Source organism: Elephas maximus, chromosome 20, assembly GCF_024166365.1.
Source record: "Elephas maximus indicus isolate mEleMax1 chromosome 20, mEleMax1 primary haplotype, whole genome shotgun sequence".
NCBI classification, from domain to species: Eukaryota; Metazoa; Chordata; class Mammalia; order Proboscidea; family Elephantidae; genus Elephas; species Elephas maximus.
The window spans coordinates 50,997,180-51,023,860 of NC_064838.1; the positions used below are offsets into that span (position 1 = coordinate 50,997,180).

Sequence of the window (26,681 nt, forward strand, 5' to 3'; positions counted from 1 at the left end):
GCTTGCAGACAACAAGTCAAGCAATGTGGTTTTATTCCCCTCCTACCTGCTCCAGCACCACCATTTACGTGATAGATAAGTGAACAGCAGTTCAGGGACCCCCACAACCCAGCCCCTCAACTACAGGTCACCCCACAGGTCAGGGTGGAGAGAGCTCTTCCTGCCGTGCAGCCCTGGGAGGGCAGCATGGCCATGCGGCAGGGTGGGAGGGAGAGAGGTCCCCGGGAGATCATTCATGGGAGATAGACAGGATCAATAGGGTGGTGGTGAGCAGCCTGGAACCTTCTGACCAGGGATGGAGAAACAGGGAACAAGACCAACGGTGACATGAAAATTTCAGTTACAGCACAAAAGGCTGAGGCCAGACTTCTGGAAGAACTCCAGAATTCAGCAAGATGGATACAGAGTCTAAAACTATAAACCTCCAGTCCACCATTGAGCAGATGATAGCTGAAGCCCTGAGAGGCTCAGTTACTTGGGAGCAAACCTTGGGCTAGGAAAAGCCAAGGGCTCCTCACTCCCAACCTGTGAGCTGCTGCAGGTCAAGGGACTAGTGGCCTAGAGAGCAACAGGGTAAGGGAGATGAGCAAATCACCTGGCCACGCCCATCACCCCTCACCCGCACTCAGGGCATCCCCTCCAAGAGCCGCCTCCAAGGGCCTGTCCTTCCCTCTGCCCCTTGGGCAGTGTAGGGCCGGCACAGCCATGCTTGCTCTCACAGGGAGTCCAGTGTGCCCTTCTCAGCCCTGCAGTCTGTCTGGGAGAGGCCGAGCTACCAGGGATCCCTGGAGTCCCAGCGGCTGGGCAAGTGGTGCAGCCTCATGTCTTCCTTCTGGATGTGCTCATAGCAGGACTGGTGGGAGAGAGGCTGGGTCAATGGTTCTGACCATTCCCGACTACATGTGGGCTCTGGGCCCAATACCTGGGTCACATATCCCGCCCCCACTTCCGGCCTGGACCAGCCATGTCTCCTACTCAACCCTCAGTCACAGTCTGCAAGGGAAGTGGGGCCTTGCCTCTCCTGTGCAGCCTCAGGATGCAGCCTGAGGAAACTGGGGTCCCAACAGCCCATGTCCCTCCCTGGGGCCTGCCCCTCTTTTCCACAGAGCAGGACTAGGGTCTATGAGGGCCCTTCCCATGCAGACAGGCAGGAGTCTGATGGCGAGCTTCTCCCCCCCACCGAGATCATCTCCGCCTCAGCCTACCATCTCTGTCCCTCACCTCCAGGGCTGTAAGCAGGAAGTCATACAGACCCCCCGTGTTCATGGGGTCCATCATGTCCCGGATCAGGTGGATCTCAGCTCCCAGATGCTGGATCCTGGGGAACATCCCCCCTCCAAAAGCGCGAGGGAGAGGGGGAGAAGAGGGCCCATCAGGGACAGGGCAAGCAACTGGGGATGTGTGGCTGGACCCTGGGTGTAGCCCCCACAGGACCTGGGGTGCCTCCCTTTCTCGGCCTCAGCTTCCCCAACTGCCTCCAAACACCGATCAAAGGCTGGCTCCAAACATCCATCAAAGTCTCCCGAGCACATGCTGGGTAGGGGTGGAGAACAGGGAAGGGCACTGACTACAGCCCCACCTCCCACCCAGGCTCCCGCCTGTCAGGGCTCACCGGGCCCGCGACACCACATAGATGAGCAGCGGCAGTAGGTCGTCCATGGGCAGCTTGTGCTCCCGGCCCAGCACCCGTGACACAGTGGCCTCAATTTCCCCGTATGTCCTCTCCAGCGCCTCCAGCTTCTCCCTCGGGTCCACCGTGGTGCTGCAGAGGGCCAAAGCCCTGGTCAAGGCTCTCGGGTTCAGTCCCGTAGGGGGGGCCCCAACACCGCTGCCTCCTGCCCCTGCCTCCCTGGGCATGGACTTACATGATCTTCTGCAGGCACTCAGTGGCTGACAGGAAGCACTTGTCTCTGACCAGGGAGTGTCTCTGTGTGGTGAGGGGAGCTAGGCTGGATGGGGCCATGGACCCCCAACTCTGTCACCCCTCCTTCCTGGGTCTCAGGCTGGCCCTGAGCCCCTGGCTACCCACCCCTTCCCCTTCACTTAGCTCAGGCCCTGCTTGAGCTTCAGCACAGCCTTGGTCCTGATAGCCAAAGGCAGGTGACAGCTCCAGTGTAGGCCCCAGTTTACTCAAGTGTAAAATGTAGTAAATGGTCTCCTGAAGGTTGAGAGGATCAAAATGGATAACCAAACCAGTTGCTGTTGAGTCGATTCTGACTCATAGTGAGCCTATAGGACAGAGTAGAACTGCCCCATTGAGTTTCCAGGGAGTGCCTGGTGGATTCGAACTGCCAGCCTTTTGGCTGGCAGACACAGCTCTTAACCACTACACCACCAGGGTTTCCAAAATGGACAAAGAAGATAATAATCCTATCAGCCAATGGTCACCGGGCACTGCCCAGTTCTAAGTGCCTACATCAGTGGCTCTCAAACCTGAGCACAGGAGAATTCCCTAGAATGCTTGTTGGGACTGATTCCTGGGCCCAGCCCCTGAGTTTCTGGCACAGTAGGTCTGGGCTGTGCCCAAGAATCTGCTTTTCTGATAAGGTCCCAGATGAGGCTAATGCTACATGCTTTGAGAACCACTGCCTCGTGTTTGCGCCCACTTCACCCTCACCACAACCCAATGAGGTGGTACCAATATCGCCTCTCTTTTACAGATGAGAAAACTTAGGCCTGGCTATCAGGTAGCTGTCCACCACTGCACAGCCAGGAAAGGCCTGCAAAGGGTGGAGCCTATGTCTGAGCCTGGTCATTGTGGTCCATCAGCTGTGTAGTAGTTACAACTACGGAAACCTGGAGCCTCCTTCTGCACCTCTGCCTCCACCCAGCTCCTCCCCAGCCTCTGGCCAGCAGTCATGAGGCAGGGGCTCCTTGGAAGACCTGGCCCCTCTCTCAATTCCCAGAGGCCTCTAGGCAGCTGGAAGCCCAGCTCAGGGCCCAGGCCTCTCCCTCCCTGGAGCAGGTGATAGGCCCACCCTCTCACCTGATTGGTCGTCAGTGTGAGGTCCTTGAGGGGCCACAGGTGCCTGAAATTAAGAGTGAGACAGGAGGCTTTGATACAACGAAGGCACAGGGTCTGATGTCAGACGGAAAATGCCCTGTGTCGCCATGCCCCCCAGCAGCACCTTGCAGGAAAGGGGAAGGAGATGGGTCCACAATGGCACCTCTGAGCACAGGCCATGATGCCAGGGCCCAAGGCATGAAGAGGGTAGAGGGCTCCCTGGAGGAGGCAGTCCTCCATCGGGCTCTGAGATGTGAGAGGGAGGGCAGCACTCCAGGCCAGTCGGCTGCAAGAGCACAGTCGCTGGTGATGAGGGCAGAGAGTGAGGGAGGGCAGGGCTGGACTCTGTTCCAGAGGTGATAGGGAGCCAGCTGAGCGATGTGCACACGGGGACGCAGCCGTCACCGCAACTTAGAACCACTGCGGCGGCTGCAGCGTGGCAGGGGCATGGGGACAGTGGAGCGGGAGGCCAGTGTGAAGGAGGCAGCACCGAGCAGCAGAGTGTGGCGGGGAGAAGCTTGGGAGGCCGCTGGCAGCCAGGTGTCCGGCGTCAGATGGGCAGATGCAGAAGCATTCACCAAGATGGAAGAGGAAACAGGGTTCGAGAGGGTAGGTGGGGAGCGCTATCACTGGGTGACAAGGGAGACCCGTCGGGGGGAGGGGGCCTGAGACTGGCATCACTCATGGTGTCAACAGATCAGAAAGACGCTGGGTAAAAGGAGGCCCTGGGGTGCGGTGAACACCTGCCTGACCTTTTCTGGGAATAGCCCTCAGTTTCGGGGAGAGGCCTCCCTTCCCCCACTCTCAGTCCAAAAGCCCAGAGCAGGCGACTGGCCCAGCCCTCGTGGTGGATATTGAGGCAGGGCTGGCCAATATGAGCTATAGTCAGTGTTTAAGGGCAGACTCAAGCCCCATCCAGGGGCTCTGCTAAGCTGTCAGGAAGGTGCCAGCTTCCTATGGGGGCAGCTGGGGTAGAGGTAAGCTAGCCTGGGGAGGGGGAGGGTATAAACCTCAAGTGGCAAGTGCGAGTCACCACAAGGGGGAGCCAGAGAAAGAAGGTGCTTCCCTTTGTCATGTGTTTGAGCACCTGGATTCAGCCACACTTAGGTGCATGACCCCTAGAGCTTTCTGGATATGTGAACCAATTCACCCCACCCCTCTTTTTTGCTGAGGGCAGTTTGAGTTGAGTTTAAGTTGCGCTGAGTTTGACTAACATGCAAAGGGGGCGGGGAGGCTTACTTCTGCACATCCAGGAATTCGAGCAGCTTGGTGTCCGGGAAGAAGCTCAGGTTGGTGATTCCCTGGCTGTAAAGACTGTCCTCCCGCTCATGAAGAAGCAGGTAGAGAGTGAAGAGCTCCGGGTAGAAGCTGGACAGCATGAGAGGCAGGACCAGTCCATGCACCTGCAGGTCGCTGAGTGAGAGAGACCAGGACAGGGTGTTGGGGTCAGCAGTGGGGTGTTGGGGGGGGGGATCACTACATGGGGCCACCCCTCAAATAGCCCACGGAACCTCTACCCCCACAACAGTGTCCCTGCCTCCCTAGAAAGCCCTTTCCAACGCCTGTTCTCATTCATGCATTCTCTTATTCATTCATTGACTCATTCAATTGCTATCAGTTGGCCACCTCATTCTCTTACTTGACTTTCAGAACCAATATGGCAGGTGGGGCAAGATTTTGATACCCATTTGACTGGAAAAAAAAAAAAAACCAGCGCCCCCGATTAGACAGGTGACTTGCAGCAAAGCTCTTAGTAGCCATTCCAAGCTAGCTCTGCCCCCTAGTTTGCTGTGTTTCCTAGGGCTCCAGAGGGAAGTTCTCCCTCATGTCTAACCCCATCTTCCATGCACCTGCAAAGCAGTGACAGAAAGGCCTCTCTGACCAGGAGCATCTCTGGGCCTGGAACCTGAAGGCACATTTTAGTATCTGGTCTCCAGGGACTGGGAGAGGTGGGGGCAGATTTAATGGCCCACCTAACTCCTGATCTCTCTGTTTTACCTCAGGCACATCCCCACCAGGCCTCAGTTTCCCCATCTGTGTGCAAGGAGGAGGAAGATGCCTGGGGGAGCAGCTCACTCTCCATTCACATGAGAGATGAAGCTGGGACGACACATTTAGAGCAAAGATGAGCTCTGAACTCTATGGCAATGCCCCCCCCCCAGTTGCTCATGGGGCAAGGGTCATGGGTCATTCTGACTCACCAACGGTCCATGAACAATGTTCAGCCAATAGCAAGAGCTTCCCCAATGCTTCCCCCAGAAGCACCCCTTTCCCCGCTACAAGGCGTCCCTGGAGCCCATCTGGGCTACACCAGCGGAGAGAACCCCATGAGGGCCTGGGTCAGTCACCTGGTTTCTGCCTCTTCCTCCTCCTCCAGGGCCTGACCCTTTCGCTGTAAGGCAACCTGCAGTAGACCCCTGCAAGCCAAGGAGAGAGGGGTGGCATGGCTTCCACATCCCACAGACTGGGGGGTCTGCCCTGTCAGTCACCAAAGGGTAGGCCAGGTGGACTTGGCTGCTCAGAACCATGAAACACAGGGTATGCAGAGTCCACTCTCAAACCACAGCAGTGAGAAGGTTGGAACTACAGAGCGTCAGCATGGAAATCCTGGAATCCCAGCAACAGAAGGAACTGTGGCACCCAGGAGTCCTATCTGTAATATGGTTGATGGGGTCACAGCTCAGCCCAGGGCTGGAGATGGGGTCTGAGTCCCAGTCTGGGCTCAGCCTGGAATGGGGACAGAGTCCCCTAGTACTCTAGGTGAAGGCTATAGTCAGGCCCTAGGTATCATCTCCCCACCTTTAATCCTTTTGCTCACCAGCCCCACACTGACCAACCCACTGGTTCTTTGTCTCTCCAGGCAGAGCTGACACTTAGAAAGGGGAGACCTCTGCCCCTCCAGATCACAGGGTGGCAGCTGTCCCATAGTCACCAGGCTCACCTGTAAGCAGCCCAGAGTTCCTGGGCATGCTGTTTCACCTCCTCCTGGGCCAACCCCTGCAAGTGCTTGTTGGCCCCAATGCCTGAGTACGTGGCCTGGAAGGTCAGCAGCAGTGTGCGGAGCAGCTTTCCCAGGGGGTGCAGTGAGTTGCTCAGAGCCTGGCCAGGGTGAAGTGATGCTCAGCTCCAGGGGCTGGAGCACAGCATGCCCAGACAAGACTCCCAAGACTGCCCCCATTTCATAGATGAGAACACGGAGGCCCTCTGAGAAGAAGCAGCCCAGAGGCCTGTCTCCTCCAGTCAGCATCCGTCCAGGTGGCAGTGAGAACGGGCTCACCCATGGCTGCTCACCCTGCCCCCGCCCAGGGCGCTCACCTTCCTGAGGTGTTGCTGCAGCCCTCAGGCTCCCAGTGCTGTCCCCACCCAGGGCTCTCATCTTCCTGAGGTGTTGCTGCAGGGCCTCGGGCTCCCAGTGTCACCCCCACCCAGGGCCCTCACCTTCCTGAGGTTGCTACGGGGCCTCGGGCTCCCAGTTTCGCCCTCACCCAGGGCCCTCACCTTCCTGAGGTATTGCTGCAGGGCCTCGGGCTCCCGGTGCCTCAGTAGCTCCTCCAGGATATCTTCGATACTGTCCCTGCTGTCCTCGGGGTGGGCCCTGGGTACCACACACACGTCCCTCACCTACGTCTGGGCCCAGGCCCTCCCTCTCCAGAAATTCTTCTCCTGGCCCACTCTGACCCCCAGTGGCCCTGACAGTGACCATTTGGAAGCTCCATGGAGGCACAGGTGCGCCCAGGCCTCACCTCTCGCAACACAGGTACTCCTGGGACTTTCGCAGCATCCTGGAGCTCTGTGTGTGGAAGCCCAGCAGGGCCTCCTGCAGGTCCCCGGGGCAGCCGGCACGCACAAAATCCCGGAAAGGGCCGTACACACCCTGCCAGCGGCTCCCCACAGGGAAGGCGCCCAGGCCCAGCTGCCTGTGACAGAGATGGAGCTGAGGTGGCCAGGATCCTGTTCAAGCCCTTAGAGGGGTAGCAGTACTGGCCTGGCCCAGAGTCAGGGACAGGGAAGGGCAATGGATTGAGGGATGCAGATAGGATTGACCTCAAAGGCTCCAGGAGGAGAAAGGAAAGCAGAGAGGGACTGAGAGACTCTGCACAGAGATGGAGAAGAAAGACAGGGACACACAAAGATGGAGACACAAAGGCAGGCAGACCTGGAGAGCAGGAGCTGAAGCCCTAAATCCAGACAGTGGAGTTTGGGCCCGAATAAGGCCAGTGCCCAAAGCCAGGGCTTCCTCAGCCTGAGGACCCTTCTCCGCCCGCCCACCACACCAGGCTTCTTCCAGAGCTTGATTCACCTGGTCACCAATCCCAGGGATCTGGCTGTGTGTGGTGGTGGGGGGAGGGGGGACCTCTCACTGCCCAATGGAGTGTGACCTTCTTTGTCACACTCACAGATTGTCCTGTACTTGCACCACCTACTCGGGGCTGAGTCGTGCCCCCAGGGTTTGCCATCCACTCCCAGCTCCTGTCTTCTGGGCAGAAAAGCTCAATGGATCAACAACACTGGAATGCCGCAACTGGTGGGGCCCTGGCTGCTTAGTGGTTACAAGCTCGGCAGCTAACCAAAAGGTTGGCAGTTAAAATCCACCAGCCACTCCTTGGAAACCCTATGGGGCAGTTCTGCTCTGTCCTATAGGGTCGCTATGAGTCAGAATCGACTTGACAGCAATGGGTTTGGTTTGGTGGAATCAGTGCCTGGGACCATGCCCCATGAGAACCTAAAACCCACACGGAAGCCAAGTCTTCCTTAATGCACATAGCAAGCCGCCACTAGAACTACAGCTCTCCAAGGAAGAACTCTGTCCAATGGAAAAAGAAGTTTGCCCCCTCTCAAATCCCCCATGACAATGATGGTAATGCCACTTAACAAGTTTCCTTCTTCACCCTGGCTGCCAGGGAACTCAGAACCAAGCTAATGCTCAAACATAACTGCTACTGGGCCTATCTGCATCTCTTTCTTTTAAGCTTAACTAGCACTTTTATTTTCTGTTTTATTCTTATTTGTTTATTTTGTAAAGTGTCTTGTACCCTTCCTAGAAAAACCAGAGTCTAAGCAAAGTCTTGGCTCAGTAGTTAAGCGCTTGGTTGCTAATTGAAAGGTGGGCAGTTTGAACCTTCCAGTCGCTCCACATGAGAAAGATAGGGGTAGACTGCTTCCATAAAGATTTACAGCCTTGGAAACCCTGTGGGGAAGTTCTACTCTGTCCTACAGTGTTGCTATCAGTTGGAATCAACTCAACAGCAATAGGTTTGGTTGGATGTTTTTAAGCAAAGTCCAACAAATAGTATTTTTCTCAAGCTCCAAGAGCCAGTCTCTGATAGTTCGGCAGCGTGCCCTGGGCTCTCTGAACCCACTAACGTGCTGAGAGGAGTCTCAGAGCAGAGCCTGGTGAGGTCTCTCATGAGAACTGAGTCCTTCGGGGTGGAAACACAGACACACACAGACACATGCCCAGACAGGCTCCAGGATGCAGGGGCCAGATGGGCCAGGTTCTCACCGCTTACGGGTGCTGCTCGGGTCCGGCGGGAGGGCAGCTGTGTCCAGCACACCCTGTGTCTGCAGTCCACTCCCTGCCCCACTGCTGAAGGAGCCCTCCAGGGTGAAGCCATTGGGGAAAGTGACCTTGCCCTGGAAGCCGGGACAGGGAAGCAGGGATGTTTATCTGTCCACCCGTGTGCCTGTCCAGCTGTCCTTCCATCCAGCCACAACAGGCCTCATGGTCCCTGTCCATCCTGGGTCATAGAGGCTAAGGACTGATGGATGGGCTTCCCACCATCTACCCTATTTGTCCCAACCCGAGGGGCTCACAGTCAGTCCTCCATCCCCACCAGAGCCCTCACCACCAACAGTTATGCCCACTGCCCAGGGCCTCATCTCTGCAGTGGAAGAGGGGGAGAGAAAGGGAGGAGATGAAGGGGAGGGGGCTCACGGGTCAAAGTGGGAGGACTACCATGTGGGGCTGGGTGGTGCCATGGGTTAAGTCCAGAGATAGGCAGAGGCCTGGGGAGGAAGGAGGCATCCTTGGCTCTGGGGGAGGGTCAATTCCTTGCTGCAAGGGCTGTCGCATATATAACAGCCCTGGTCTCCACCCATCAGATGCCAGTCGTGTCCCCCAGTCATTATGAAACCAAAACAGTTCCCCAAAAGGGGCACAGGTGACTTCTGCTGGGTCGGCTCAGGCAGAAACATACTGGAAGGCGGTGACTCCAGGGACACCTGCCCAGGCACCCATTGAGGGGTCTTCCAGGCTAAGGGACCAGTGTGGGGAACATAGCCAGGAGAACACCAGCACCCACTGGGCCCATCTGCTCTTGCTTTGCTCCAGGGTCACGTGGCAACTCTACAGCAGAAGCCATCATTTTACCACCCCACCCCATCTCCCCTGGATGTGGTGGAGGTAGGAGAGGACCTTCCCTGCCTTCTCCATCCCCTGCCCACACCCTCAGCCTGGGTCCAACAGGGGAGGTGACAGAAACCAGAAGAGGGCTTGGCAGGGTGTGGAGCAGGGTGGCCCTTACCTTCCCCACGAGGCTCAGGTCCCTGGTAAAAGTGCCTTCATAAAGGGAGTCATCTTCAGAGAGGAGGACCCCTGGGCCCTAGAGAAGGAAGAGGAATAGAGGGTTAGGAAGGACCAGGAGACTGGGGGTGGGGAGGGGACAGCAGGAAAAGGGGAGATAGGCATTGACCCACATGCAGGCAGGTCCTAAGCCCCATTGCACCTCCCAGGACTGTGCCTAGGTGGGATATCAGGCGTTGGCCCACTGAGCACCAGACCCATGAAGTCCATCCCTGGGTGCCCCTAAACTATACACTTGGCTCTGGCTCCTCATCCCCAGGGCTCTTTCTCAGGAAGCCCTTGGGAGACCCTTACTACCAACGGATGGCTCAGGAAATGGTGGGTTTCTCCTGAGCCACCCCTGCCTCGCTGCCACTGACTCTGGGGACAGTGGAGCTGACCAGACTCCCTCGTTGCATTGGCTGCCAGGAGGCTCAGAGCAAAACAGGACGCGATTTGTGTTTGACTCATTTCTGAGTCTATATCATGTGCCTATTCTTGCCTTTTCTTCCACTTTCCTTGTAGGCCTCCTTCGATCCTTTCTAGAACAAAGTGGAGCATAATACAAACAAACAAGCCATAGAAACAATAACTGCCATCAGACCAGAACCCTACTATGCACCAAGCACCTGGCAGGTGTGGGTGAGACAGAACGTGGGTGCTGGAGCACTGAGGCTCAGGAGACGGGAGGTTGAGTCTTTGGGCTCTGCTGCTCAGAAGCTATGTAGCATTGGGCAGGTTCTCTGACCTCTCTGAGCCTCACATTTGTCATTCCTACATTAGGAACATTGACTTCGACCTGCCAGACTACTGGAAGGATTACATAAGATCACACTGGGAGGCTTAGCCCCAAGCTAGGCATCAAGTTAGAGGCCTATAAATGGGTCAGCTCAGGCAGGAACATACCAGAAGGCAGTGACTCCAGGGATACCTGCCCAGGCACTGACTTGGGGGTATTCCAAACTAGGGGACCAATGGGGAAAGCATAACCAGGAGACCACCAGTACCCGCTGGGCCCAGGGCAATGTATCACTACACATGTTATTCTTACTACTTCATTGTGGCTTTATGATAAGTGCTATTAACCTGAGTTACCAATGGGGAAACAGGCTGGGAGGGACAGGGACTTGGCCAAGGCTAGTGTTATAGATTGAACTGTGTTCTCCAAAAATACGTGTTAACTTGGTTAGGCCATGATTCCCAGTATTGTGTAGTTGTCCTCCATTTTGTGAGTGATGTAGTTTTCGTATGTGTTGTAAATCCTAATCTCTGCCTGTGGTCTATGAGGCAAGATTAGTTTATGTTAAAGAGGATTAGGGTGGGATGTAACACCCTTACTCAGATCACATCCCTGATCCAATGAAAAAGGAGTTTCCCTGGGGTGTGGCCTGCATCACCTTTTATCTTACAAGAGATAAAAGGAAAGAGAAGCAGAGTTGGAGACTTCATACAACCAAGAAACAAGAGCCAGGAGAATAGTGTATCCTTTGGGCCTGAGGTCTCTATGCTGAGAAGCTCCTTACCAGGGGAAGATTGATGACATGAACCTTTCTCCAGAGCCGACAGAGAGAGAAAGCACCTCCCCGCCGCCCCCCTCCCCCGCTCCCCCGGAGCTGACACCCTGAATATGGACTTGTAGACTGTGAGAAAATAAACTTCCATTCATTGAAGCCACCCACTTGTGGTATTTCTGTTATAGCAGCATGAGATAACTAAGACAGCCAGGGCAGGTGGGTGGCAAAGCTAGATTCCTGCCCAGGTTTCAGCTTGCCCCAGCACCCAGGAACCAGCTGCCTGCCCCATCCACCCCTGACTGGCCTCAGCTCAGTTTCAGAGCCCCAGAGGAGAGGAGCTCCAAAATTGCAGCCCAGTCTTGAGTGCAGGGAGAGGGGCAGCTCAGGACATACACAGGTCACCCCACTCACCACCATCTTGTCCGCCTGGAAGAAGCCCTGGTAGCAGACACCTGCCTGGGTGACCACAACCCCCAGGCCATGGCGCTGGTCAGCCTGCCACATGCCGATATAGCGCTCGCCCCTGGGGGAGGAGGGGTGTGGCCAGAGTTGGATCTGCCCTCCACCCCCCCCATGCCAGCTGAGCACACAGTGACACATTTGAACCCACTCAACACAGACACGGGGCAGGTGCAGTCAGTACCCCCAAGGGGAAGAGAAGATAGAGGAAGGCATCCTGGGAGGCTTCCTGGGGGAGGTGGCAGGAAGAACAGTTAGAGTGGGGGTGCGATACATGCATGGGCAAAGCCATGGAGATAGGAATGTAAGACAGATATGTAGGGACATTCCATGGTCTAGAAAGGCTGGAGGGTGCATGGAGTCACTGCAGGACTGAGGTCAGAGGGGTAGTCCAGGCCTCCAAGGTATTCAAGGACCTGGGCTTTGCCCCCTGGCTGGGAGAGCCTGGAAGGGTTAAGTCCTAGGATGGGACTGATCAGGGCTCAGAATCATGAGGAGGGGGCCAAAGTAGAGGGGCAGTCCTGCAATCAGCGAGGCCTGGGTTCCCTCAGCCTGTGCTGCAGCAACAAACGACTGAGTGGACAGGAAGTGAGGGGCGGAAGAGAGACTCTGGGGTTGTACTTCAGGAAGCCTGTGGCACATATCTGAGACAATTTGGTCTGTGAGGGTCCTGTCTGCCCTTCAGGCCTCCAGGATAGGATCCTGTCCCCTCAGACCCCAGAGCAGGGAGTGTTCCCTCAGACCCCAGGGCAGGGCTATATCCCCTCAGACCCCAGGGCAGGGCATGTCCCCCAGACCCCAGGGCAGGGCTGTATCCCCTCAGACCCCAGAGCAGGGCGTGTTCTCTCAGACCCCAGGACAGGGCTATATCCCCTCAGACCCCAGGGCAGGGCTTGTCCCCTCAGACCCCAGAGTAGGGCGTGTCCCATCATACCCCATTGTTGGGCATGTCCCCTCATACCTCAGGGCAGGGCATGTCCCCTCAGACCCCAGGGCAGGGCTATATCCCCTCAGACCCCAGGGCAGGGCATGTCCCCTCAGACCCCAGAGTAGGGCGTGTCCCATCATACCCCATTGTTGGGCATGTCCCCTCATACCTCAGGGCAGGGCATGTCCCCTCAGACCCCAGGGCAGGGCCTATCCCTTCTACTCCTTGGCTGTAGGGCCATGTCTCCTCCGTCCTGAGGGTGGTGCTCACCTGTCTCCATCCTCCCCGATGCCATAGCCACTCCTCTGACCCCGCTCCCAGTGGCCCGTGTACTTGTAGGGCAGCGGGGTGTGCGGGGCACCTTCAAGGACACCAAATCCATGCCGCAGGCCTGCCTGGAAGTAGCCCTTGTACACCTCATTGGTGCTGTACCTGGAGAGAGTCAAAACTGCCGAGCCTGCCTCAGAGAACTCAGCCCAGAGAACATGCCCACCCCAGGAGCCCCCCTGATCAGGCCAAGGGGTCACTTACTCACAGATGCCGTAGCCACACATGCTGCCTTCCCGCCAGTGGCACTTGTAACAGTCGAACTTGTCCTCAGTGGCCTGGGGTACCAGGCGGATGCCAAAGCTGACCAGGTGTGGGAGGGCAGGGTTGGAAGTCACTCCTGGGCCACCTCCCTGGGTAGCCCTGACCCGAGACACCCTGCCACACCTCCTCCATGCTACCCGAGTGTCCCTGCCTCCAAGGAGCCTTGTCAGACTGTGGGGAGAATCTCAAAGGGGCTCAGCCCCTCTCTTCTTCCCGAGGGCCCTTCTCAGGACGCCCCTCCCTCCATCCTATCCCCCATGACCCTGGGAGCACCTTCTGGTCCTGCACCACCTCCCTACATGACCTTGAGCTGAGACCCACCCCCTACTCAGGGCCTTAGTTTCCCCTTCTGTACAATGAGCGGGGCTGAACCAGATGGTCTGTAAGTTCCTGCCTGCACTGGGAGTTTAGGATGAAACCAGGCTGGTAACCACAGCAGAGGAAAAAACCACTCCCTTGCCCACCACACACACTCCAGCAGCAACCCCAGCCAGCCTTCTTACCCATGCTCCAGGCCCTGGCAGAAATTCCCCACATGATTCTGCCCATCCGGCCACTTCAGAGTGCCCCTGGAACACAGACGAGGTGCCTGACAGACCCATCCCTCAGCAAGAGGACCCCAGCCAGCCTTAGCCACAGACTTCCCTAAGCCCCGAGTGCTCCCTGGACTGGACTCCCTTGCCCTCACCAAGTACTCTTGTCTGAGCCTTAAGCCCCCCACAGAAAGCCCCCTTAGCCCTTCTTTATTCCTGGCACAAGGGCCCCAGCAGCCTCATGAGACACACCCACCATGCCCTATAGGGAGAGCCCTGGAGATATCCAGATTCCCTTTTTCTCTTGAACACCAGGAAGCTCAGAACTAAACTGGGAGTTCAAGCCAAATGCTGATGGTTTCTACCCATCTCCTTTCCTCTGACACAGCATTGTTTTTTCTGTCTTTTTGTCCATAAGCCTTCTCAAGTTCTTTCTGGAAATAGGTAAGATATTAAAAACTAACAAGTGTGCTTAAGAGTATAACCTTGGCGAGTTGACTCAATTTCCCCAGCTGTAGTATAGAGTGGGGCCGCATGTCCTCTAAAGGCCTGCCTGCTTTGTGAGGGTCATGCAGACCTGCCATTGAGGCCGGCTCACCCTCTAACCTGCCCTGAGGCTGTGGGCAAGTCATGCCAGTGTCTGGGACTTAGTTTCCACATCTACAAAGTGGGGTGACAACTCTCACCCAGGGGGTCCTTGTGAGGATCGATGGAGACAGAACATGGGCAAATCATTTCCACCACCACCAGACAACGCTCCATAGTTACAGAATTATTCTCCATGATTCCTAGAATGGAATGACACCTGCAGGCCTATCACCCGTTGTTTGCCCTATGTGCCCTAGCATCACCATCATCAAGACTATTTGGCAGAATTGGGTAGTGCCCGGCTACCAATACTGAAGGTTTTGATCAAAGATTCCATATAGAAGAATCCTGATCAAAAGGGAGGAAATGCAGAACAGAATTTTAGATTCTCATGGAAGCCAGAATGGAGCCACTGAGGCTGGATGAGCTTCTGAAACTACTGCCCTGAGATAACAAACCAAAAAACCAAACCCAGTGCCATCCAGTCGATTCCGACTCATAGCGGCTCTATAGGTACACCAAAAATACCCTCTGAAGTCTTCCTTAAACCAAACAACGGTTTAGCTCAGTCAGTAAAGAATGCCTACCCTGAGCACTGCGCTGTTTTAAAGAACTGTCTATATGGGATCAGACTGACAACAGTAACTCGAAAGATTAGGTAAGAAGCTTAGAGGCAGTGAGTTTATGTAACTGGGAAGGAACAATTCAGAAAAGGAGGGTGAGAATGGCTGCACACCTAGAAAAACGGAATCAATATCACTGAATTCTACACGTAGAAATTGTTGAATTGGTTTATATTCTGCTTTATATATTTTCAACAACAACAAAAATAAGATAAATTATTTTTTTAGAAAAGGCTAATATTTGGCATACACTGGTCAGGCCCTGTCTAAGTAGACTGAAGAGAGGCTCTGGGGACAAACCAAACAGACTCACTGACCACAGGAATTAACAGCCTTTGGTGTGTGCCCTGAGGCAATTGGGTGTGTGCGGGTCCTGTCTGCTCCTCGGAGCCCAGGTCTGTATTTACTCCTCAGGACGCCCCCATGAGGTGACCACTGTTAACAACCCTGTTTCTCCAGGTAGGACAGTCAAGGGGCGGCACCTTGCCCAGGACGCGCAGCTGAAGTGGTCAGCACAATCCAAGAAAGGTGGGCAGGGACCATCATCCCCATTGGGCGGATGAGGACACCAAGGCCCAGGAGGAACCCTGCCTGGCCCAGCCTGGAGCCCCAGTCACTCACTTGCCATGGGGCCTGCCCTGGCACCACTCGCCCTCGTAGGTGGCCTGGCAGAGCCGGCCCTCCACATGGAAGGTGTACGCTAAGCAGCGGCAGGCGGGGGGCTCGGGCGGCTCCGGGCCCGCCCCCAACACCGGGAAGTCCTTCTTCCCGCGCAGGGCTTGGCGCACGGCCTGGGTCACCTTCCACTGCCAGACCACCTGGTGGGGGCAGGGGAAACACAGGGCAGGTCACTGGTGCTGGATGCCTCTCCTGCAGGAAGCATTCCCGCGTCAGGCATAGGCTGCCGCCGGCTCCAGAAGCCCTCCCCCACCCAGCTCTGTCACTTGGGGGAACCTCTAACCGCCCCACACTGCTGCCCAGGGCCCTGCGTCCAGGCCTGAGATCCCCAGCTGCAGTTTCAGGGCCTGCCCAGAGGGGCCGGATGAGACCACAGGACAGGGATCAACACAGGCCCAATCCTGGCTTCATGGCAAAAAATACCCTGTTCTGTACAGGATTCTGATGCCTGACCCCAGGCTGACCCTTGACCTCAAGCTGACCTAACCCCTGACCCCAAGCCAACCACTGGCCACAGGATGACCCCTGAGTCATGCTAACCATGAGCCCAGAGGCCTGGCAGCCCCTCACCCTGCACTCCCATGGACCCATCCAGGGTCACACTCTCCTGCCCTCCTCCCACACTACCTGCCCCCTTCCATCATTCCATTTGACCTGCTCCTCCAATTCACCACTCACCCACACTCACCTGGCCCTGGGGGTCCTTGGCACAAAAGGAGAACTCTTCTTCAGGTGTAAGAACTTGAAACGTGCACCTGGATAGAAGGAGGTGATGGGTAGCCCCAGCTCTGTCCAGGAGGGGTGGGAGGGCCCAAACCTGAGCCCTGGGCTGTGGGCACTGTTCACAGAGATGGAGGGAGGGAAGGCCTGGGGGTCAACGGAGGGGGTGCTCACCCGTCCTGCCCAGGATCCACCCACACCAGCTTCAGGTCAAAGGTGTGGGCGTGGTGGCCCTAGAAGAGGACAGAGCACAGGCATCATCGGGAGCCCAAGTCCGATGCTCACCTATGCCTCTGGCCCAGGCTTGCCCCCAAGCATCAACCCCACCAATACCCCCTGGTAGTTCCCCAGGTTGCTAAGGTCAGCATCCCAGCACTGAGTCCCCCCCCCTCCCCCCAGCTTATTGCTCATCTCTGGGGCATCTCCTCCATTTCCTCTCCCATCCGATGCCAGGAACCGGGATCAATAGCACCATTCTTCGGTTCATCATCCCTGCTGGAAACCTCTCTAAGGCTCCTGTGCCTGGAGGTTGGAGTCCACACGGCAGAGCCCCACATTCAAGACCCACACAGGCCACTCCAGGCTCATGTGCCCTCTTGACATCCCCGGCACAGCCACTGCACCTCTACATGGCGACTGCACCCCTGCACGGCCACTGCACACCTGCACAGCCACTGCATGCCTGCATGGCCACTGCACGCCTGCATGGCCACGGCACACCTCTATAGCCACTGCACCCCTGCATGGCCACTGCACACCTGTATGGCCACTGCACCCCTGCACAGTCACTGCACACCTGCATGGCCATTGCACACCTGCATGGCCACTGCACCCCTGCACAGTCACTGAACCCCTGTGTGGCCACTGCACACCTGCATGGCCACTGCAGCCGTGCAAGGCCACTGCACCCCTATATGGCCACTGTACCTCTACATGGCCACGGCACCCCTGCACGGCCACTCCATGCCTGCATGGCCACTGCACCCTTGCACGTCCTTGATCCTGCCCCCAACTCTCCTTCCTCTCAACCTTGGCTCACGCTGTTCCTTCCACCTAGAGTGCCAACCCCGCCATAACAGCCAGACTCATACCCCCTTCTCTGGGAAGATTTTGTGTAGCCCCCCTAGCCAGGCCTAGGTAGGCCAGTCAATGCTCCACAGGCACAGAAGGCTCCTTGGAGGAGGCAGTGTCAGGCCCAGGCCTAAAAGGTGAGGAGGAGTTTGCCAGATGCAGCCCAGGGACAAGAGTGGGGCAGGCAGAGAGTACAGCACGCACACAGGCCCGGAGGTGGGAGAGGGCTTGATATGTTCAAGGGACTTAATCTTCAGGGTACCTGGAGCACAGGGAGTGGAGGGGAACTCAGGCTAAATCAGACCAACCCCCAAACCAGGTGTCCCGAGACAAGAGCCTGGGCCGGGCAGTAACATCCCTCCCAGGCCCTGGTCTCCTTGTCTACAGCAGAAGGGAGTTCCGGGCTGGCATTCCAAAGGGGCAGAGAAGACAGTGCTACGGATACCACAAGGGCAATGAATTCAGCGGGGGCTAAGCACAGTCAAGGTTACTGGCCAAGTAATGATTCCCAAACCCCAGGCCTGGCTCCCTCCTGACCTTTGTAATGCCGAGGGCCCAGGCACTGCTTCCCCGTGGTACTTTTCCCTACAAGCTTTGCACATGCCCTAAATGGTTCACCCACCCCTCCTCTGCCACTGCAGGCCACCTGTGACCCCGTGTCTGAGCAAGAAGGGAACTGATAGCTGTCTGGCCCCTGCTGTAGGACAAACTCACTAACAATTATCCCCATTTTTCGGACGAAGAACCAAGATGAAGACATGTATTCAAGGACGCCAGCTGGGAAGGATTGAAGCCAAGATGCAGCCCACGCTCCCTCAGGAATGGCACATGGGTGATGGCATCACACTGGTCATGGCTCCCGATTGATTGCCCCACCCCGGCACCTGGCCTTTCTGTCCCCCACCAGCTCTCCAAGCCCAAGTTCTCACTCCCAGCTGGTTGTCCTTTTCCCACTCCTTCAGCCCGACCCCAGGAGCCCACTGTGGCCCCAAGGCCTCGGGGCAGCCCCATCCAACCTGCAGCAGGACAAGGGCGTCATCAAAGAGCAGCACACGTTCTGCCCGCAGCGGGGAGACCATCACCGCCACATCCTGGCTGTCCTGCAGGAGCCGGTGAGCAGGGCTGCAGAGCACATCCTGGTGGGCAAGCGGGAGGGCAAGGCTCAAGACCTCCTGTCCTGGAAGCTGCCAGCTGCTCTACCACCTGGCCCACCTCGGGCACTGGAGGCTGAGGAAGCTGGCCCAGGGACAGCAGGGCCCTGCCCGCCCCTCTGCACTACAGATACCTCCTGGAGGCCTCCTCCAGTGGACCTGAGCACACCCCAGGCCAGTGGTAGGCACAGGGCTCAAGCTACAGGGCCCAGGTATGGCGGGGTCATTCCTGGTCACTCCCAGCAGGGCAGCACATATTCTCTCTCTTAAAGCTTCACATTGTCCACCCTGCCTCACCCCCACCCACATACCATGGCCCCAGCCAAGCCCCCACCAACTCTCACCCAGGATTCTGGCAATTCTTGCCCCTCTACCTGTCCTCCTAATTCTCTACCCTGAGCCTGTTATGCCCTCTTGGGGCACAAGAGACTCTTGTCCCTGCAGAAAGAGCACAGGTCACGGTGGGCAGTGACAGGTGTGATTGTTTGGCAGTGACGGATGTGGTCTGAGGTGGGAGTCTGGCTGGCCATTGCTTCCCCAGGGTCAGCACAGGACCTGACCCAGAAGGTGCTCAGGAAATGGACAAGGAAGCCTGGACAGAGGGACCTCACAGGCCACCTGGGTCAGCCACCCCCTCCTCTTCCAGATAGGGAAGCTGAGGCACAGGGAGTAAAGCAAGAAGCTTGAGCCACGCAGCAGGCCCATGTGTGATGTGGAACCCTGTTCCCTGACCACCCTTAGGCCCCACACTCACCCTCAGCCGGCTGCTCAGGGTGGCCCAGAGAGCCTGTGTGGCCACTGCCTGGTCCAGCGCCTGCCTCATGAAGGACTGTAAGTTCCCAAAGAGGGTGGCTGTATGCACCACCAGCTCCCGGGCAGGGTGATGCTGCAGGAGGATGGGCAGCCAATGAACCCAGGGGTAAGGGACAGCATGTTGGAACCTTCCCCAATCTATGATGGCTGCCCCAGCTCTGTCCTAGTCAGGGGACATGAGACTAGGCCAAAGTTCACCCCTCTCTCCCTGACAGTTCTTGGTGTAGGGGGATGCTTCTAGGGGAGTCAGGACCATTAGATAGCTCCCCGGGCTTGGCCCTGGGCCATGAGTCTTCACACCCAGTACAAGATTCCGCATCTGCTCTCTGGCTTTCTGCTGGCTCCACCAGGGCAAGGCCATGTGCCTCAGACCCCCCCAGGGCAGAGCCATGTCCCCTTAGGTAATCCAGAGTAGGGCTGTGGCCCCCTCAGACTCCCCAGAGCAGGGCCAGGTCCCCTCAGATAACCCAGGGTAGGGTTGTGTCCTACCCTGCACCCAGGGAAGACTGTTAGCCCCCCAAGGCCCTCCAGAGCAGAGATGAGTCCCTTTAACTCCCCATAACAGGGCCACATCCCCTTCACCCTGCAGGCCTCCTGAGTACGGGGTGGGTTCCCAGAGCCCGGGCTCCCCATATGTTGCAGGCATGTAAGAGGCACTTGGCCCCCTGTGGCTCCCTGTACCCACCTCCTCAATGGTGTCCCCAAGGCTCAGCAGGAGGAGCACGTACTGCTGCACATGGCGGGCAAGCGGCTGGTGGAGGGCCTGGACCAGCACAGGGCCCATCGCGCCCTCCGAGCTCACGTCCAACAGGAGCTGCCGCAGCACCTTCCGCTGGCCCCGCCAGTACTCACTGGGGTGGGGGGAGTCACACATCACCGTCACACTCCCTCCTCCATTCCTGCACCCACCACCATTGCCTCCCTGCCCTGGCTAACACCCCGGGACCCAGGGCCAGGTCCAGCTCCCAACCCTCTCTCCTATCAGACAAGCACAGTGTTCGAGTCACTCCTGTTGGAGATTTAGTAGTGATATCTCAGGGTCTGGGAGGATCATTGATTATAACCAGCACCCCTGAGCGGCAATTACACCTCCTTCCCTGCCCCAGAGTCATCTGAGATGTCTGAATTCTGCTCACAGCCCCACTAAGCCGCCTCTCTTCCTCTTCTGATGTGGAGCAGTGTAGAACTGTCAGAGCCCGGAGAGATCCAGGATGAGTCAAGGGCTGTGACACCCACCGGACTCCCCAGCCCCAGACACCCCCACCCGCTCAGGGGCCCACCGTAGCACCCTCATGCTCACCTCCTCCTCTTTGCTGCCTTCCGAAAGGCCTGCACCACCATGCAGCTCGTGTAGGACTCGATGTACCTGCGGGCAGCATGGAGGACCCCTGTAAGCCCCACCCCAGCTCCAAACCCAAGCCCCTGCCCTTCTTCCTACCCACTGAGCAGCTGAGGCCCTGAGGGCCTGGCCCTAGGCACTGGTGACCTCAAGTCCTGACCCAAATAGACAGTTCTAACTACAAAGTCTCCCTTCACTGGGGGACCCCAGGGCTTATGAGGCCCTGTGGTGCCTAAGCCCCCCACCAGACTTGCCATTAAGCCCATGTGAGCCCAACCCCAGGTAAGCCCTGACCCCAAGATGAGCCCCCAGAGCTAAGCGCCAACCCCAGGCTGAACCCTGACCTTGGTCTAAGCCCTGACCCAGTTTCAGCGCCAACCCCAGGTGAGCCCTAACGCCAGGTGGAGCCCCGATGCCAAGGCCAAGCCCCAGGCCCTCCTTGGATGCCTTACTCCATGTGGACCTGCAGGACATGGTCAGCGCCACGCAGCAATAGCAGGGTCTCCAGCCCGACGGAGTCAGGGTGGCGTAGCCTCTCCTGCAGCGAGTGCAGGCTCTCCTCCATCACCTCCCAGAGCTGCTGGGAGCTCCGGTGCAGCTGCTGCAAGAGCTGCAGACACTCTCTGCCGTGGGCGTCCGGGGGCTCCGGGCCTGGGGCGGGAGCACAGCCACACCATGAGGAGGGAACAAGGTCTCTCCATCCCCCGGGGAGCACACGGGGCCGGGGGGGGTCACACAGAGGCCAGCAGCACCCACAGCCCTGGAGCTGCAGCCAGGGTCCTGCATCCCTGGGATCCTCAGACAGGGCTGGAAGCAGATATGTCCCCTTGAACTTAGAGGGGAAGAGGCGGCTGGTGCAGTGGGCAGCACCCTTGAGGGGCAAAAAGGAGCAAGTGTCCACCTCCTCACTAAATAGGGACTCAGCATATTGATCCCCGCCCTTCCCATGTGTCTGGGTTTCTTTGCCCCTGGACCCCTAGGACCCAGAATGTGGAGTCCATAGGGGCATTCAGTCCTCTGCCATTTCACAAGGGTATAAAGAGAGGCCCTGCGAAGAAGGAGCCTGCCCCTTCCAGCTTTGTTTCCAAGCTAGAAGCCTTCCAGTCAGGCTTTTCCTGGCACCACCAAATGCCCTGGGTGGGAACAAGATAAGAACTCAGGCAGAGGGTCATCTCCAGGACTGTGATCCAGAAAAGGTGGAATTTGGTCTCCACGTGTTGTCAGGTCTGGGTTAGGATGTGGGTTCATGGCCTGGCCCTCAGGGTCCCTTTGAGAGGAGAGCAGCCAACAATGGTGGCTGGGACCTGGTCCCATCAGAAGATACCAATGCCAAAAGTCACCACCTCCACTGGAAGTTGAGAAGGCTGTGGCTTTCCAGGAGGCAGCCAACCTGCCCAAGCAGGGTAGGACTCCTGTCCCTGGGACTGTTCCTGCATCCCCCATCCTCCCCGCTGGAGAACCTGGACTCACCAGCCGAGAGCAGGGGCTGGAGAACGAGGCTGTTGATGCGGGCAAGGGTGGCTGAGAAGACCTCCTCCAGCCGCAGAAGGGCTCCCTCCTCAGGGTAGCACATGGCCAGGGTGTCGGACATGGGGCCTCCTGGATGGGGCACAGGTGAGAGGTAGACAGCACTGGCCCTTAGAGGGGCAGGGTCAGTGCCATCCTTTCCAGGATAGGTGCCCAGAAGCAAGGCCATGACTGTCCCACGTCAGAACTGAGCAATGAGCCTAGGATGTCTCAAAGGGGAGCCCCTGAACTATCTGCGGATGCCCTGTCCTGCCCTTGGCCTGGCCTCTGCAGAGGGGAACCTGGAGGATTGGGAGAGAGGGCTAAGAACTGCCAAGGGAAGCAGATGCTCACAAAACCCAGTTCTGGCCTGCTTACTGTGCTACTCAAACACCTCCCATGGCTCCCCAGTGCCCAGAGTAACATCTAGGGGTGCTCTGACCTAACGCTTTCCCTATCGAGTCTCTGCTCAGAGACATCACAGTCTCTGGAGTCAGGGATATATTGTCAGAGGGACCCAGTCCTGTCCTCAAGACTGTGGCTCAGGGCTTCCTGTCACCCAGTGGGGCTATATAAGCAAGGAGAGGGCTGGGGAAGCAGGGGGTACCGGAAAGCTTTCTGCTGGGCATGAAGGACAGGCAGAGGAGGGCAGAGAGAAGGCCACAGCATAAAGGTGCAGAACCATGAAAGCAAAGGCTCCTGGGTGTGAGGGCCCTGCCTCTGCTCTAGGCCCACCATGCAGCACCTTAATTAACTGGCCCCAGAGCTTGGCCATAGGGAGCCATGGAGGACTTCAGAGCAAAGGAGTGGCAGGATCCAAAGGTGGGCTATGAGAGATGGACTTATTGACAGACGCAGAGGAGATGGTGCAGAACAGTGAGAGGGAGAGGCCAGTGTAGGGAGACCTAGACCCTCCATGCAACCTGCCAACCTGGCTGAGTCTGCTGAAGGGTCCCATTCAAGAGGTGGGGGCCAGTGGGGCTGGGCCAGTGAGCTTGAGCTGCCCTGGAGTGGGGGAACCTGTGCGCAGACAGGGATCACCTGGGAATGCAGTCTCCTAACTGGAGGGAGGGGCTGCCAGGGGCCTGAGCTCAAAACCGCCCCCACAGCCAGGCTGCCGCCCACCACACCAGACCTTGGTGTCTTCACTTGGCAAAGGAGATCATCTCCCCAGAGGACCTGTCCAGACTTCTCAGGGTTGAGCCAGAGGGTCTTTTAGCCCAAAACCCTCAGACTGCCTCTCCCTGGCTCTGGCACTCAGACTCTGAGGCTGGTATGGGGCAAGGGACATCATCGGGGCAGCCCATGACAGGCAACTAAAGATAAGCAGGCAACACAGGCAGACCCAAAAAGGGCAAAGGGAAAGGAGTCTTACCTCCCTGTCCCCCTAAGGTATCCTGACCCCAAAAGTCATCCTAGGCTCCTGGCAGAACCTATGACATCCTGGGAATTGTCTCTGGGGCTGGGCAGGGTGAGGCAGGTGTCTTAGAATGCTGGCCAAGGGCCAGGGTCCAGGCATTCCTGCCCCTCCTTTCCTGCCACTGCTAGGGCAAGGGCGAGGCCGAGGGAGGGAGAGGCAGGAAGGGAAAGCTGCTGTAAGCCCAGCTGCTGCAGCCATCTTCTCTCTCTGCAGGCCCCTGAGGCAGTCCCAGCCCCCAGGGAGGCAGGGGGCTCCAGGTCACCCAGACAGACCAGGAGAGTCCAGCGCAAGGAGCAGGGGAGAGGCAAGTGTGGCCCAGACCCAGCTGACCCTCCCCTATGTCTCCAAAAACTTCAGGAATGGAAAGGTCCCTCGGGGGTGACCTTTTCATCCTCAGCTGACAGTCAGCCAGAGGTCTGGGCTGAGAGGCAAAGACACCCAGGGCTGGCCAGAGGTGGGAGTGGAGGAGGCGGGGACAGTCAGGATGGGAGAGGTTAGGATTCAGATGGGGGAAGGAGAAAAGAAACTGCAGGAAATAACTGGCCAGGTGGGAGGCCTTGAGCGCTAGCATCCCCCACTGTCATGTGGGTGCAGGCACTCCCACCCCACCCAACACGACACCCCAGGCAGGGTGCTCCCTGTCCCTGGAGAGTCCACCTCAGGCTTCTCTGCTTCTCCCCCATGGGGCTGGCCCCTGCCTGTTCTGTCCCCAGGGGCATGAACGGCCGCTTCCCCTGCCCTGGACCTATGGCCACACCTCAGTTGCTACCCGAGGAAAGGCTTCTGACCTCCACACAGCCATTCAGCCCTGGCCATGTCCTGGCTTATCCACTGTCTATTATTCCTCTCTGGGCCACAGCCACCTCTTCTATGAAAGGAGGTTCAGCTAGAGCAGAGCTTTGCAGATTATTTTAATCCCCCTCAAAAGAAGAGACTGGTCAAAGGGGGGGCTGGTCTGGGTGTGGGGACCTGATCCTCAGCTTTCCCTACCCTCGAAGTGGCCCTGGGGCCCCTCAAGGTGAGTCATACAGATGCAGGTTAGCAGCCACTATTTTGGGGCTCTTCCAGGTCTGTGGCCCAAAGAGATCTCTAACTATGGGAAACTGAGTCACACTCCCCTGAGGAAAGGCCAGAAGTTAAGCATAGCTGGTGGGGTGGGGGAAAGGGGTGGGGTGCGGGGGGAAGAAGGCTGCAGTTGAGGCTAGGCAAACTGATCTAGTGGCCCCAAGGGGCTCTGCTCCCAGGGTTGGGGCACTTCGGGCTTCATCCTGGAGGCAATGGGGAGACTGCGAGGGCAGGGACAAGGAGTTTGCAGGAGTGTACGTGTTGTGGGGCAGGTGCTAAATCTTAATATGAGGGAGACCCAGCAGGAGTATGCCCTTCCCAAGCTCCCAGTTTCTCCTCTCAACCCAGCAACCCAGCCCCCTCTTGTCAAGTGCATGGCCTCTCATTCTCACCCTCCCTCCCACCAGTCCTCAAAGGCTCCTTAATGGCAAGCTGCACATGATGTACACATGGGGAAACTGAGGGCCCGGGAAGGACAGGAGAGCCCAGAGACACTATCTGTAGCGCATGCGCAGGGCTCGGATGCAGCCTCACCAGGCTCGCATCAGCTAGGTGGCTCAAGAGAGGCTGAGCGTCTCACCTGAGGGCACACAGCAGTTCCTGGCAGGGCCCAGACTCCTACCTCATCCCCAAGCTCCTTGATGCTCACCATGGGGTGGGGGTGAGGACAGAACTGGCCAGTCTTGGCTTGCCCAGGTGAGTCAGCTACCTGTCCCTGTGGCGATCTAACCAGCAGCCAGACCTGCTCTCTCCCCTGCATTCCTGGCCTCTGTCCACACCTGGGTCCCTCCCAGAACGGTCACTGAGGCCTCCCCCTGCCCTCTCCCAGGCCTGGCACCTCAGCCGCACCCTGTCATGGCACCCACTCTGGTATTTCCTGGTCTGGACAGGCAGAGAAGCTCTGTTTGCTGTGGAGGCTTTTCTCCTAGAGGCCCCTTGATCAACCAGCACACCCAGTGTTAGACAGTGCAGAGAGGGCTGAGCTGTCACAGCTGCCCCTGAACGGTCCCCACCTAGGCCCCTCCCCTCAGCACCTCCGTGGCTCCCAGCATCTTGTCCTAGACTCAGGCATTCCACCTCCCAATCTCTCCGGTAGGGTACGTCACCGCTTTCCTTCCTCTTCCCGCCTAGACACACGCAGGAGTTTCCCAAGCCCGCGATCCTGCTCCAGCCGCCTCAGACATTTGCCCACGCTGCTCTCACTTCGGGCAACACCACCTACTAGCTTTCTCGGTTCCAGCCCTTCCGCCCTGCCCAGCCCGGCGTCACCTCCTCCTGGCAGGCTGTCAGCCTGGGTGAGGCTCTGCAGCCCTCGCACCACGGCCCGGGCCAGGCCTCCGGCACTGCGCTCGTGCGGCGCGCGGCCCCGGGGTGCTGCCCTGCGCCACCCCTAAGCCTCAGCCGCTGACCCTGGGACAGGGAGGACGACTCTGTGAAGTCCGCGGGAGCGGAGAAGGGGTGGTCTTCCGACCAACTCGGACCTCCAGGTGTGAGTCCCGCAGGGTACTGAGGAGTCGTGCGGCGACATCGACCCGGCGGTCCGAGGGGGCAAGAGCCCCGAACCGGAGTAGGGAGGGCGCAGAGCAGAGGACCCCGCCCACAGACGCGCGCCCTCCATCCCGCCCTTACCTGCGCGACGCCGGTGCCCCGCGGGGCGTCCCAGTGTGGCTCCTCGCTGGCCGCCGCCCCCACCCTCTCCCTGCGCCCGGCGCCGGCCCCGCCCCCACCCGGCCGCCCCGCCTCCGCTGTGCTGTGGGTGGCGGGGGGCCAAGGGGCACGCCTCGCTGGAGGCGGGACGCGGAGCCAGTCCGCCCCGGCGCCCGAGGTCCGGCCTGAGGTGTCCCTCTGGCTTCCTCCAGCGTCTCAAGACTTCTGGGACCCAGAGGGTGGAGGGCGAACAGGGGAAGTTTGGGGGCTTGACCCTCTGGCTCCTCCACACCACACACGCACCCAGGCTCCCTGGGCGCCTGTGCCGCCTTGCTTTCCCTACAAGTGTTCCGAGGAGAGGGCTTTTCTCGAAGGCGGGCTCGTTTCCTTGTCCCAGCGGCACCCCTCTCCTTGCGTCCCCCTGGGTCACCGACTCTGATTCTCTGCGGGTCTGGGGTGCAGCCCTGTG

The 26,681-nt window shown here is 58.1% G+C and overlaps 1 protein-coding gene across 11 annotated transcripts; it reads right to left on the reverse strand.

Moving 5' to 3' along the window:
* Positions 1–26,270, reverse strand: ALS2CL (ALS2 C-terminal like). Of its 11 annotated transcripts, none has more exons than XM_049862687.1 (26): positions 26,195–26,270; positions 22,045–22,173; positions 21,027–21,225; positions 20,536–20,601; positions 19,921–20,086; positions 19,177–19,308; positions 18,288–18,407; positions 16,375–16,433; positions 16,169–16,235; positions 15,424–15,620; positions 13,562–13,627; positions 13,003–13,097; positions 12,738–12,915; positions 11,492–11,603; positions 9,529–9,606; positions 8,508–8,638; positions 6,748–6,921; positions 6,503–6,599; positions 5,946–6,103; positions 5,353–5,421; positions 4,244–4,417; positions 2,987–3,029; positions 1,866–1,927; positions 1,613–1,762; positions 1,222–1,318; positions 1–853 (listed from the first exon to the last, which is right to left on the reverse strand). In XM_049862687.1, exons 2-26 carry the CDS (start codon positions 22,163–22,165, stop codon positions 773–775), a joined length of 2,892 nt encoding a protein of 963 aa, XP_049718644.1. In that variant the 5' UTR covers positions 22,166–22,173; positions 26,195–26,270; the 3' UTR covers positions 1–772. The 11 variants fall into 11 exon arrangements, with proteins under 11 accessions (XP_049718644.1, XP_049718649.1, XP_049718654.1 ...); XM_049862692.1 differs by lacking the exon at positions 26,195–26,270 and adding an exon at positions 26,047–26,163; XM_049862697.1 differs by lacking the exon at positions 26,195–26,270 and adding an exon at positions 25,975–26,163.
* Between the last annotated feature and the right edge of the window lie 411 nt (positions 26,271–26,681).